General features: G+C 42.3%; 1 protein-coding gene across 9 annotated transcripts in view; it reads right to left on the reverse strand.

The window, feature by feature from the left end:
- LOC103043076 (rap guanine nucleotide exchange factor 6) overlaps positions 1 to 15094 on the reverse strand; it is a 296213-nt gene that overhangs the window by 242242 nt on the left and 38877 nt on the right. For all 9 annotated transcript variants that reach the window (XM_049466446.1, XM_049466442.1, XM_049466440.1 and 6 more), the window contains exon 2: positions 12028 to 12098. In XM_049466446.1, coding sequence (XP_049322403.1) covers positions 12028 to 12098 — 71 coding nt within the window. The remainder of the gene's footprint in view (positions 1 to 12027; positions 12099 to 15094) is intronic.

Consider the following 15094-nt stretch of genomic DNA (forward strand, 5'->3'; position numbering starts at 1 on the left):
ATCTATGGATGAAAAGTTAAAAGAAGCAGAAGAAAAGGTTTTAGAGCTAACCAGCGAGTGCAGAAGGCATAAAACAGCTACGAAACATGCCCAGAGCACATGCAAGCAACTGCAGCAAACATTGACAGAAGTTGAACAGCAACATGCCAAACTTAAGTCAAAGTCAAGTCCTCAGTGTTCTCCCCCTGTTGCCCCTACTCCAGGTCAGCCGTGTTACAAAGAGGATGGAAATCCTCCAGTAACAGTCAGGCTGTTTCCTGAATTGTCTGAGAGTGACCTATCTGATGGGTCAGAATCTGTGTCATCAGATAAAGATTCTGACCATGCTACTGGTAAAACACACTTTCCAATCTGTGTTAAAATGAGACCTGTAACTGTTGTATCCTCTGAGGTACGTAATAGGAGAAATGAAGGTGGTGAAACCAGACTAGAAATTGGGCACATTCCTTTAGATGCAGCAACTTTGGACACAATATCCAAAGAGTTTAAACCTCCAAGGGAAATGGGGCTCGACTTCATTGACCTCATGCATAAGAAAAGGAATTTGTACTCACTACATCCCAATGATGCTGTAGCCATTGCTAGCCAAGTTCTTAACTTCACAGATGGTAGAGAACTTGCTAAAAAGGTGTTGAATGCTTTGGGTGACAAAGGCCAGAACCTTGACAAAGGGTGGGAAGCTTTTGATGACTGGATTAAATGCACATGCCGTAAAACCACTGATTGGGGCAGATTACCAACTGCAGACATAGAAAGGGAGAGTCTGCAGCAGACTTCTGTGAGAGGTTTGAAAAAGTTTTTCTGCGTCATTCAGGTATCAGCCATTACAATGCTGATAACATTAACAATACAACTGATGGTCCCCATTTTAGACAGCTGGTTGAGTCACTACAAACAGATCTTAGACAAGCTCTGGTGACTGCTGTTCCAAACTGGAGGAATACTAAGTGGGTTGATCTTAAGAATGAACTGGACCGTTTGGATGTGGATCTTGAACCAAACCATGTTCCTGCATCCATACACATCCTCACAGAGAATGGATCAAACTTGGGTTCCAATCAACAATTCTCTAATCAGAAAAAAGAGTGCCACTACTGCCATAGAATTGGTCACTTTTCTCGAGTTTGTCGTAAAAAGCAGGCAGATAGATGCAAAATGGGTGCTAGTTCTAGAGACAGCACAATGGGAAATTCTTTTGGTGGGTTCTCACAGGGAAGCCCGTCTGGGATTTCACAAGAACAGATACCTCTGATAATCAAGACTTTACAGGGTGTCACAGGACAGTTATCTTTGATATTCAGTGCTCTACAGGGAGTCACAGGGATTTGAACAGTTTCTCCTGCTTTGGCTTAAGTTAATTTGTCCTGCTACTTAAACTCATATTTGTGCTTTTTGTTTTTAAGAACTGGATTTTAATGGTTTCAAATCTCAGAGCAGAATCTTAAGATTCTTATGAACATAAGTTGAATTTACCATCCAGGTTGAGCTTACCATAAGCTAAGTAGCATGTTAATAATATATTTAAGTGCACTTTTTAACTATTTTGTTTTCTTACTAACAAGGGACTTGAGACCAGTCCTGATTAAGTTATGTTGTGTTGCACAATTTTAGAGATAATGCACCAAACGAAGTTTTTGCAGACTTTAGGTGATGTAGTTATTGCATTTAGATAAAATGAACCACTATACGATCAATTTAAAATTGTTATACACTGAATAAACCACTATACGATCAATTATACAATTTAAGTTTTATATTCTTTTCAGCTACAACCTGTAGTTTGAGTTCCTGATCTGTGGAACTCTGAGTATGGCTGAATTGATATGTTGAAAGTGATCCATATGGTTTCTGGATCAAAGGGGAAGCTAACACTAGCTTTAAAAGCACAATTTGGTCACAGTAGGGTAATACAAATAGTTTTCTCACCTGTGGTGAGATGAAAACTCGGACAACTAACGAGATTAGAGCAAATGTCTTGTTATTTCTGGTCAATGGGTCATGGTGAGGAAACATGAAACAATCTATTTAGATGAGAATGTCTAATTGAGTTTTGTTAGTTTCTGCTTGTACCCCAGAACTGAGATCTAGGGTCAGTAAAAGAAGAGGTGGGTAATTGTTCCGAGGAAGAACCATGATTTCTATTTTCATGGGGGTTACCCTTTGAGATGAAGATTTCAACACACTGTACATTATCATAGCAGCCTCTTCTGAGGGACAGACAGTGGGGATAAGCAGATAAACTACAAAAAAAAATACATAATCAACATCAATGAACAATTTACTGCTCAGTGTTTCCTCTGTTACAGATCTGTTGGAGCCAGACAGTGCTCCAGCCAATCCAGCATGGCGAGAACAGTTTGTGAAGTGCCGGATGCAAGCCTGAACAGTTGAAAAGACAATTGAGGTTCAAAGTGGACTTCCCAGATGGCCTGCCTTTCACTGACATTGAAGCAATCGCCATGGACATCCACACACACACACACACACACACACACACAATGTGGCTGCTCACAAGCTGAAGTTGTGATGTAAGAAGAGACATCACCACATGGAAGCAAGCCTCTTGGAAAACCATGGACAACTACTGAAACTTTCTTCATTATTCTTCAGGAACATTTTAAGACCAAGTAACAGCCATAAACAGATCCAATACTTGGTTACATAAACTTTTCTGACATTTATGGTACAATTACAGTTGTATAGTTACAGCCCTTTAATTGTTTATACATATGACAATTTATTGTACATATGTTTTTAATTTTTTAGTAATAATATAGTTGTGTGATTCTCCATTTGGGAGAATCAAAGGGGGAATTAATAGAATTCTGCCCATAACAAATTATACTTTAACTCTTTCACCCTCTCCTATTCCCCCAATTGTGGCTCCATCATGTCTGCTACAAAAGTTGAGGTGTCAATCTTCCACTATCTCTGACCATTCATCTCTGCAGGGACCCACATCGTTTCTATGCTAATTTGAAACCCCCCATTAAAGTGACCACCCTGCAGTGTTCAAAGCAGGATTCAATGTATATAATGTCCCCTCAAAATATCCCTAGTTAGATTGGTTCTGATCGACTGTGAGCTGTACCCATACTCTCTGTGTGTGTCAATAAACTCAAGTCAACTCTGAAGCCGTCTCCTGACTCCTGAATCGGACACCTGGTTCCTGAAGGCCGAATTTCTAACAATACCCATTATGGTTGTTACATTTTGTGGCCCAGGGACTTGTTGTGGTACTATCTAGTTATTTTTGAGCTCACTTAGCTTCAAATATAATACATACAGTGCTGGCCAAATGTATTGGCACCCCTGCAATTCTGTCAGATAATGCTCTATTTCTCCCAGAAAATGATTGCAATTACAAATGCTTTGATATTAAAATGTTTATTTAATTTGTCTTCAATTGAAAACCACAAAAAGAATTGTCAAAAAGCCAAATTGGCTTCACAGGGAACAAAACCCCTGGTGAGAGAGAAACTCCCCCTCTCTGAGTTTTGCCAGCAACAGGCAGACACCTCAACAGAGAGACAGGACAACAAGGCCTCTTTTTTTCTACCAAGAGAACAAAGAAACAACCACCTTTAGGCCTACATCTTCAAGATTACAACTTTAGCAAAACATCTGATCAACGTTTCCACACAGCTATTTCTTCAAGACAAGCATTCACGAGAGACACAGTTCGAAAAAGACAAGGAAAGCGGCCAGATTCCCTTTTTCTTAACTGTGTACAACTTTTCCTGGATCCAAAGCCAGAAGGACGAACCATTCCCAGAAGAGTTTCCTAGACGTCGTCAAAATCTTTCTGCAAGAAGGCTGAAAATTCCCTCCATCCAGTGAGGACAAAAACATGGATATTTCTAACATATCCATTGCGTAAGACTGAATTTTAAAACATATGGGCATAGTTTAGATAAAGAACATTTTATCTTTAAACTTACTGTATTTTACATTTTACATAAATGTATTTTTATTAATGAAATCTGCAACTGTTTAGACTCTAAACTAAAATCTGTGAACAAACCAACCTATATTTTTCTCTGCATGTAAATCTCTTTCTCTTTATTTCAGCAGTATTTCAGTGTTAGAAAAGAGAAAGAGATTTACATGCAGAGAAAAATATAGGTTGCATAGATTTAAATCCGTCTTTTAAAAACAGTCAGCTTCAGTCTTTGTTCTGGCTCAACGGAGACCTGAACAAAGAACAGCTGATCTCAGTTACAGTTGGAGAGCCACGTTCCACGTTTAAACTAGGCGCCATATTTCCTTTGTTCAAGCACATGCACGCACGCTCCTCTTGCGCGATTTCAACGAAAGATAGTGCGGATGGGTGCATGAATCTCAACTAACATCCAAGTTCTAACATCTAAGCGACTTTTTTTTTTAGTAGTTAATTGAATACTTAGTATGTTTACATTAATCAGTCTTCCTGTTATTCACCCATCATAATTTTTGATTGGAGTAGAAGTAGTTTATTGTCTTTCAAAGCTCAGCGTTTTTTTTTGTTTTTTTTTTCTCCCTATTGTTAGTTATGGAGGTCTCTGAGGTACACGACACAACCCCTCAGCATGTAACACACAGGCGACACCGGAGTGACATCACTGAGTTTTCTAGCCTCTTGGAATAGCTGTATTTAGATTATCCAAAACTATCAGAGATGCGAAATTAAAGGGCTGGATACATTGGGAGAACTGTTGAATAAGATCGCTGAGAGTGGAAACAATAAAGATTTGAATAAAAGATATAGTTATACATCTCTTAGTAGAGAAGTTGACCATCTCTAGTGGTGTGATCGCTTATGGGAGGATCAAATAAAAGAAGCCAGCCGCAGTCTCGCAGTGATGTCAATACTGTTATCCCAAATGCCCAGTCAACACCCCCCATTCACTTGGATTTTCCAAAATTTGGGGAATCCATCCTGTTAACAGAGGTAACTAACTTTATTGAACAGTGTGAGAACTTTTTGTCCCTATTGTGTTGTAAGGTTCTGCCCGAAGTTGGTGGCTAGCTGCTAAGAACAAAATTAATTGTTCATGGCAGCATTTTTAGAGGCATTTCTGTAAGAGGATTATTCTGTGGAAATAGAGGAACAACTCCATTCCATGTTTTAAGCTCCTAATAAGCATCATGGAGACTTTGCTTATGATTACAGAGCTCTCTGCTTAAAGTGGCGACCGGACATGGCTGAAGTAGAAATGATGTGTCGGATCCTCAACACCTGCAATCCACGACTGGCCAGTAGTCAGGGGGAACAGTGAAAACGGTAAACTATTTAGTAAAGACTGGATCCATGATAGAGAGGGACTGGGCTTCCTCGAAAGAGAACTGGAATCTTGTACAGAATGTTAGCTCTGCTGAACGCTCTGGCAAGAAACAACAGAAAAAAAGTGGTGAGAAGTGCATGAATGATGGAACCCTGGCCACTTTAGAAGGAGGACCCTCCCTTCTCATTGTTCATGTGCAGATTCTTGGAGCCAAGAAGGATGCTGTATTGGACTTGGGTAGCACTTTTATGCTTATTCAAGAAAGCTTATGCAAGGAGATATCCAAAGAGCACAAAGTCATTTTGCCTTGTGGAAACCAAGCTTCTATTATAGCAGATGGACAAGAGAGCAAAGCGGTTAGAAATTTTCCATCTGGTCATTAAGCTCCATGATTATAAAATGGATGCATATGTATTGGAAGATGACTGCCTCTATATGCCTGTATTACTAGGTTTGGATTTCCTGGTGCTTAGTAAAATGACGCTGCAACATTATAGAGGCTGCTATACCATGCCCAATGGTAAGAAATACCAATTCCTCACTAAAACAAGAGTCACACTAAAATGGGCTGAAAAGGACGCCAATGAAAATGACAGAAGACAACAGTATCACCTCTTTCAGCCTGAATATGTTCAGCAATTACTGAGGAGATGGCCTGATCTATGAAGAGACAGTTTGGGGGCCACCAAGGTCATCTCCCATCAGATTATCACCATGTATAAAGTCCCTGTAAGAAGAAGGGCCTATCGCACATTAATTCAGAAACAGGACATAATCAAACATCATTTGCAGAAGACGTTAGAGGATAGTATCATCGCTCCGTCAGCCTCCCCCTGGGCTGCGTCTGTGGTTTTGGTTCCAAAACCAGATGGTACCTTCCACTTTTGTGTTGATTACTGCAGGCTGAATGTCAAAACATTGCATGATGCTTACCCCATGCCCTTGGTACACAAGATCTTGGAATCAATGCACCTTTCAGTGATTAATGGAATAAGTGCTAGGAGAATTGAAAAGCAAGGTGTGCTTTGTTTTTATTGACGATATTATTATCTTCTCTCGGACATCCGAGAAGCACCTCAAACACTTGGAAGCAGTGTTTTGTAAGTTACAACAAGCCCAGCTAACACTGAATGTAAAAAAATGCCATCTTTTCCAAAGACAGCTTACTTTTCTGGGACATGTGGTGTCCGTGCAAGGGGTGGAGGTAGACCCTGAGAAGGTTGCTGCCATCTGCCTATATCTAACTCCAACAGATTTAAAGAGCCTACAAAGATTCTTAGGCTTGGTTGGATGGTATAACAAATTCATCCCACCGCTAGCTGACATATCTGCTCCACTCAACCAGTTAAAAAGAAAAGGAGTGAAATAGGAATGGACAAAAAAATGTCAGAGCTCCTTCTCAAAATTGAAAGAAGCTCTTCAATTTCCCCCTGTACTGGCTCAGACCCAGCTCAACGTCACATTCCAGGTTCAAACCGATGCTAGTGATGTTGGCTTGGGTACTGTCCTTACCCAGGTAATCATGGGTGAGAAAAGAGTCATAGAATATGCCTCAAGAGCACTCAAAAGAGCTGAGCTACGATGCTCCACCACAAAGAAAGAATGTCTTGCAGTGGTATCGGCAGTGGAAAAATGGAGAGATTATCTGGACCACAGTGCTCTCACATGGGCCTTCAACCTCCCAATGATCATTCCGAGGTTAACTAGATGAACCCCGAGACTTCAGGCTTTTGATTTTTGGGTACATTACAGGAAGGGTTGCTGTAATATGGTGCCTGATGCATTGTCAAGAGCTTCACTAACTGGGGAAGGTTTTGCCTTGCACTCTTCAAGACATTGAAAATGCTCAGAAAAATAGTACGGTATGTGAAGAGGTGAAAGTCTCCTACCAAGTACTAAAATAAGACAAGGAGCAACAATGTGTTCTCTACCGCGGAGTACCCTCCAAATATGGAGGTTATAACCATCAGTTGGTAGTTCTTGAACAAATTACTGAACAGCCTATAACCAAACCTTAAAAGCTATGATTGCGTCCTTCATGGGGAAACGCCACCAAGACTGGTACCACTGGTTACCTGGTTACCTGCAGTCCAAAGGGTTTCGCCTGCTGTGTTAGCTTTGAGGCGATCTATTAAGGGCCCACTTGATTGCCTAATTTCTTTAGCACCTACACCATTCATAGCAGCTTATAACACGTTACATTTCAACACAAGCTTGCTTAGGAAGGTCAAAAGATACTAGAGGTCAAGCCAGATACTATAATGCCCGACACTGAAGTGTACAGTTTGCTGTCAGTGGTCTGGTTTGGATCAGGACACATCCACTGTCAAATGCTTTAGCGAAGTTCTCAGCCAAACTTGCACCTTGTGTTGAACAGAGGTGAAAAAAGTACTGAAAAATTGTTATTGAGTATAATTACCTTTACTTTGCTAAAATTCTACTCAAGTAAAAGTAAAAGGACCCATCTAAAAATCTACTGTAAAAGTAAAAGTAAAAAAGTACTCAATTTCAAATGTACTTTGAGTAAAAGTTCCATAGTTACTTTTAATTTATATAGGTGACTATAAACCATATTTTTACAGTTTTACAGTTCATAATTGTTTTTTTAACTTGCCATTGCTATGCTTTAACTGCTATTTACATGTTTTTTTAACATTCACGCAGAATGTCCAATGTTCCCAATAAAAGGCTTCACACCTGATTTACACAGTGCCTCTCCCGCTAAGCGTAATAAACACTGCTGGGAAAAGTTTAGCTGCGCTGCCACGGAGAACAAAACTCAGCGCAAACTATGTGTGATAAAATCAGCAGAAAATAAACACAGCGAACATTATGTGGCATTTCTCTCACCACCAAGACTTTCAGAAAGGTAAACTCTATTTGTGGACGCAGGTTAAGCACGTAACATAGCACAGCTCAGCTAACTTGTTAGCTAACCTAGGCAGTTTGATATGTCTCCAGTTTAGATCAGTGTTGTTTAATGTCTAAAAGGGATTTAAAAGCTTTTTATACTAATATTAAATCATTCAGAGAATTTTTATTTTATCAATTAATATTACAAAATAAATTGAAAACACCTAAAATATACAATTGAACATGTAATATTCAAAATATAGTAAAAACAAGAAAAAAAAAATACAGGTGCTTTTCAGATTTTGTAATTTTTAATTTTAAAATGAAATATTTATACATGTGTTTATATAAGTGTTTTTACATTTCTTTATTTAGCTACAAGGTGTTTACATTCACCATGTAAAATTATAAACTACTCTCTTTGACTGGTTAGATATTATAGTGATCTGCTCCTGGGATATTCCTTTCTTCCTCCAGAGACTGGAAACTTTATAAGAACAAAAACTACTAATTTTATATCTTATTTGGCAGTAAAGAATGTGTTTCTGTATTCTAAATATCTGCTCAGTGACAGTGTCTACAGTAAGCTGTAAACCTTAGCTCATTACTTTTTTTTCATTATAGTTATTGCTTGTTTATATTTTACTATTTTATGTATTTATTTTTTTATTTATTCATCTGTAGTTGAATTTTTATTAGTTCTACTACCTTTTTTACCTATATATTTTTTATTATCCTCTTTTTTTTAATAATTCTTATACTTTATTATAATGCTGTTTTTTATGCTTTTTTATTACTTTGTTTATTCTATCTACGTTTTTGTTGTTGTTTCTGTCAATCCCTTCCCTATGCAATTGCTCGGCTGCATTGTAAATGAGGGCCACCCTCAATGTACTCCGAGTTTAAATAAAGATTGATTGATTGATAACAGATGGATGGAGCTGTGCTGGTTAGATTAGTAGGTTCTGGGGTTTGATAACAGATGGATGGAGCTGTGCTGTTAGATTAGTAGGTTCTGGGGTTTAATAACAGATGGATGGTGCTGTGCTGGTTAGTTTAGTAGGTTCTAGGGTTTGATAACAGATGGATGGTGCTGTGCTGGTTAGATTAGTAGGTTCTGGGGTTTGATAACAGATGGATGGTGCTGTGCTGGTTAGATTAATAGGTTCTGATGTTTGATAACAGATAGATGGTGCTGTGCTGGTTAGATTAGTAGGTTCGGGGGTTTGATAACAGATGGATGGTGCTGTGCTGGTTAGATTAATAGGTTCTGATGTTTGATAACAGATAGATGGTGCTGTGCTGGTTAGATTAGTAGGTTCTGGGGTTTAATAACAGATGGATGGTGCTGTGCTGGTTAGATTAGTAGGTTCTGGGGTTTGATAACAGATGGATGGTGCTGTGCTGGTTAGATTTGTAGGTTCTGGGGTTTAATAACAGATGGATGGAGCTGTGCTGGTTAGATTAGTAGGTTCTGGGGTTTGATAACAGATGGATAGTGCTGTGCTGGTTAGATTTGTAGGTTCTGGGGTTTGATAACAGATGGATAGCACTGTGCTGGTTAGATTAGTAGATTTGGGGGTTTGATAACAGATGGATGGCACTGTGCTGGTTAGATTAGTAGGTTCTGGGGTTTGATAACAGATGGATGGAGCTGTGCTGGTTAGATTTGTATGTTCTGGGGTTTGATAACAGATGGATAGCACTGATCTGGTTAGATTAGTAGATTTGGGGGTTTGATAACAGATGGATGGCACTGTGCTGGTTGGATTAGTAGGTTCTGGGGTTTGATAACAGATGGATGGCACTGTGCTGGTTAGAGTTGTAGGTTCTGGGGTTTGATAACAGATGAATGGTGCTGTGCTGGTTAGATTAGTAGGTTCTGGGGTTTGGTAACAGATGGATGGCGCTGTGCTGGTTAGATTAGTAGGTTCTGGGGTTTGATAACAGATGGATGGTGCTGTGCTGGTTAGATTAGTAGGTTCTGGGGTTTGATAACAGATGGATGGTGCTGTGCTGGTTAGATTTGTAGGTTCTGGGGTTTAATAACAGATGGATGGAGCTGTGCTGGTTAGATTAGTAGGTTCTGGGGTTTGATAACAGATGGATAGTGCTGTGCTGGTTAGATTTGTAGGTTCTGGGGTTTGATAACAGATGGATAGCACTGTGCTGGTTAGATTAGTAGATTTGGGGGTTTGATAACAGATGGATGGCACTGTGCTGGTTAGATTAGTAGGTTCTGGGGTTTGATAACAGATGGATGGCGCTGTGCTGGTTAGATTAGTAGGTTCTGGGGTTTGATAACAGATGGATGGCGCTGTGCTGGTTAGATTAGTAGGTTCTGGGGTTTGATAACAGATGGATGGTGCTGTGCTGGTTAGATTAGTAGGTTAGGTTTTGGGGTTTGATTTATACGATATGTATATGAAGTCTGTACATTATTCTGTTTTTTTTTGGTTATGAAGGAAAGAACATCAGCACCAGGATACAGTGTTGGTAATGTATTTTTTGTGATTTGCCCATGTGTTCCGCATCAGAGAAATCATAAGGCCCTAGAAAATGAAATTTACGTGAACATAAGGGCAGTCATTGTAATGATCTGGATTCAGGCAGTCCTGAGCTTTATACATCACATATAAAGATGCTTCAGCACAATAGTACTGAGTCAGAATAAAAACACTCCAAAACACATACAAAGAGACAACCATAGTAAAATACTAGCTAAAGGCAAAGCTTACTGCAAAGCTTGCTGCGAGTACAGCAACAATCAGCAAATTAACCTGTCTTATAACCAAACTGCAATAACATTTCAGAGTCTCTCTCTCTCCTGTATTCATCTCTTTTCCGTGGGCATTTCTAATTATCTGCATTAACACAAGGTGCATGTGAATAATTCGAATAGTGCTTTATGTCCGTCATTAATCTTGCTTGATAAAATGAAATGTTATCAGCTGTATGTAACTTAGTTTGGTTAGCCTCCCACAAAACAACCTGAGCCATGTAAAACCATTGACTGCAAGCTGGCTGGCTGTCAGGATTTTTTTGCTACCTAAACGTGGCACAGTAGGTGCTGTCAGATTATTTAGGATCACTAAACGTCCTAAACTCGACGGATTTTAGAGAAGTGGATTGTGATCATGTCTTGTAATTCTGTGAAGGCTACATTTCAAGCTCACCTTCAGGGCAGTCGCTCTACTCCCACGGCGTCTTCAAACTGCTCTTGGGTCTCTGCTATTCGGCAGAAGCGCCGCCCGGTCGTGTGCTGCGCTTTTTTTTTTTCTTTTTTTTCTAGTGAAGCGTGCTGCATGTCCCCCGCTATGCCCGCGCCCCTCCCTTTTGCCTCTCGAGGTGTCTGAATCTGAATGACTGACTCTGAAAACTTTGTTTTACGAAACTTCAATCAAAATTCCGAATTATAAAGAAAATCTTGTTAAAATATGAAATCATATTTGCCTATATTATTTTTCCCCTCCCTCGGAAGGGCAATATCAGCCAAGGACGGCACATTGGGGCATAGCGTCTGCATGTCACTGGTCCAGCCTGCAGCCTGCCTACTAGATGATGCATCACCTGCAGCACCTGCAGAGCATTGCTGTGTGCAGCAGGTTAAAAGGGGTTATTAATGAACTAATTCGTTTTATCAAATTTGTTTAGTGGTGGAAAGACAATAATTGTGCAGGGCAGAGTAGCATCTCGACCAAGTGTAAAAAAAAACACTGATTCTCTGCTACAGTCCAGTAAAGTGAAGAACTACAGTAACAGTTTCTTTAGTGTTTTGTTAGGAAATTCTTTGAAATTATGAACAGTTTGTTTCTTGCGGTAAAATGTGGCCCAGTGAATTGATATACACATGCATACCTATAATTATTAATTAAATTATACTTCTTTCAGCAAGTCCCATTTATCTCACCGGAGTTGATGCTCCCTGAGGTGAGACAGGACATCCATGTGGTAGAGGTGGGAGTAGATGTTGTTAAGATCCTGCAGGAAATACAGAAGGAGTAGGTCAGAGTGCAGTTCATATTTCAATGCCACATGAGACCATGAATGGCATGCTGCCTGAAACAAGACAAACACTGTAGACCTGGATTAGGGAATTAATAACAGTTTTATGTCCTAATGCGATTAAACTGGGGATAATCATGAAAAGCAACACGTTAAAACCAGTGACTTGGAGGATTAGTCTGAAAAGATCCCGCCCCCTCTCTAAATGGAACACTGCACTGTTGCCCATGTGCGTACTGAACACGACTAATTCACAAAATCTGCTTTAAAACGTCAGTCACACTTTCACACATACACACACACACACGCTCCAACGCACCTACACAAGTAAAAAATTCAAACACACCTACACACACAAACACACACACATTTACACACACTCTCTCACACACACACAGAAACTTAAACACACCTACACACACACACACAATATCATAGACATTTAAACACACACTCACAGCTTCCACTGCTGTCCCGTTTCTTAGACACATAAGAGGTACAGCTCCACAGTTCCACCAACACCACAAGCCAAAAGAATAAACCAGCCCACCATTAAACTAAACTACCCACATTGCACTTCCACAGCCCAGACACTGTCTAACCATAACAGTCCTACAGAATCACTGGAAACACCAAGACTCAGCCACGTCACACCAACACTCAGCCACTCCAACACTCAGCCACGTCACACCAACACTCAGCCACGTCACACCAACACTAAGCCACGTCACACCAACACTCAGCCACTCCAACACTCAGCCACGTCACACCAACACTCAGCCACGTCACACCAACACTCAGCCACGTCACACCAACACTCAGCCACGTCACACCAACACTCAGCCACTCCAACACTCAGCCACTCCAACACTCAGCCACGTCACACCAACACTCAGCCACGTCACACCAACACTAAGCCACGTCACACCAACACTCAGCCACTCCAACACTCAGCCACGTCACACCAACACTCAGCCACTCCAACACTCAGCCACTCCAACACTCAGCCACGTCACACCAACACTCAGCCACTGCAGCACTCAGCTACTCCAACACTCAGCCACTCCAACACTCAGCCACGTCACACCAACACTCAGCCACGTCACACCAACACTAAGCCACTCCAACACTCAGCCACGTCACACCAACACTCAGCCACTCCGACACTCAGCCACTCCAACACTCAGCCACTCCAACACTCAGCCACTCCAACACTCAGCCACGTCACACCAACACTCAGCCACGTCACGCCAACACTCAGCCACTACAACACTCAGCCACTACAACACTCAGCCACTACAACACTCAGCCACTACAACACTCAGCCACTACAACACTGAGCCACGTCACAAAAACACTCGGCCACTTCAACACTCAGCCACGTCACACCAACACTAAGCCACGTCACACCAACACTCAGCCACTCCAACACTCAGCCACGTCACAAAAACACTCGGCCACTCCAACACTCAGCCACGTCACACCAACACTAAGCCACGTCACACCAACACTCAGCCACTCCAACACTCAGCCACGTCACACCAACACTCAGCCACTCCAACACTCAGCCACGTCACACCAACACTCAGCCACGTCACACCAACACTCAGCCACTCCAACACTCAGCCACTCCAACACTCAGCCACGTCACACCAACACTCAGCCACGTCACACCAACACTAAGCCACGTCACACCAACACTCAGCCACTCCAACACTCAGCCACGTCACACCAACACTCAGCCACTCCAACACTCAGCCACTCCAACACTCAGCCACTCCAACACTCAGCCACTCCAACACTCAGCCACTCCAACACTCAGCCACGTCACACCAACACTCAGCCACTGCAGCACTCAGCTACTCCAACACTCAGCCACTCCAACACTCAGCCACGTCACACCAACACTCAGCCACGTCACACCAACACTAAGCCACTCCAACACTCAGCCACGTCACACCAACACTCAGCCACTCCGACACTCAGCCACGTCACATCAACATTCAGCCACTCCAACACTCAGCCACTACAACACTCAGCCACTCCAACACTCAGCCACGCCACACCAACACTCAGCCACGCCACACCAACACTCAGCCACGTCACACCAACACTCAGCCATGCCACACCAACACTCAGCCACTCCAACACTCAGCCACGCCACTACAACACTCAGCCACTCCAACACTCAGCCACGTCACACCAACACGCAGCCACTCCAACACTCAGCCACGCCAACACTCAGCCACTCCAACACTCAGCCACGTCACACCAACACTCAGCCACTCCAACACTCAGCCACTCCAACACTCAGCCACGTAACACCAACACTCAGCCACGTCACACCAACACTCAGCCACGTTACACCAACACTCAGCCACTCCAACACTCAGCCACTCCAACACTCAGCCACGTCACACCAACACTCAGCCACTCCAACACTCAGCCACGTCACACCAACACTCAGCCACGTCACACCAACACTCAGCCACGTCACACCAACACTCAGCCACTCCAACACTCAGCCACGTCACACCAACACTCAGCCACGTCACACCAACACTAAGCCACGTCACACCAACACTCAGCCACTCCAACACTCAGCCACTCCAACACTCAGCCACGTCACACCAACACTCAGCCACTGCAGCACTCAGCTACTCCAACACTCAGCCACTCCAACACTCAGCCACGTCACACCAACACTCAGCCACGTCACACCAACACTCAGCCACTCCAACACTCAGCCACGTCACACCAACACTCAGCCACTCCGATACTCAGCCACGTAACATCAACATGCAGCCACTCCAACACTCAGCCACTACAACACTCAGCCACTCCAACACTCAGCCACGCCACACCAACACTCAGCCACGCCACACCAACACTCAGCCACGTCACACCAACACTCAGCCACTCCAACACTCAGCCATGCCACACCAACACTCAGCCACTCCAACACTCAGCCA

The sequence above is a fragment of the Astyanax mexicanus genome, chromosome 17 (genome assembly GCF_023375975.1).
Source record: "Astyanax mexicanus isolate ESR-SI-001 chromosome 17, AstMex3_surface, whole genome shotgun sequence".
NCBI lineage: Eukaryota > Metazoa > Chordata > Actinopteri > Characiformes > Acestrorhamphidae > Astyanax > Astyanax mexicanus.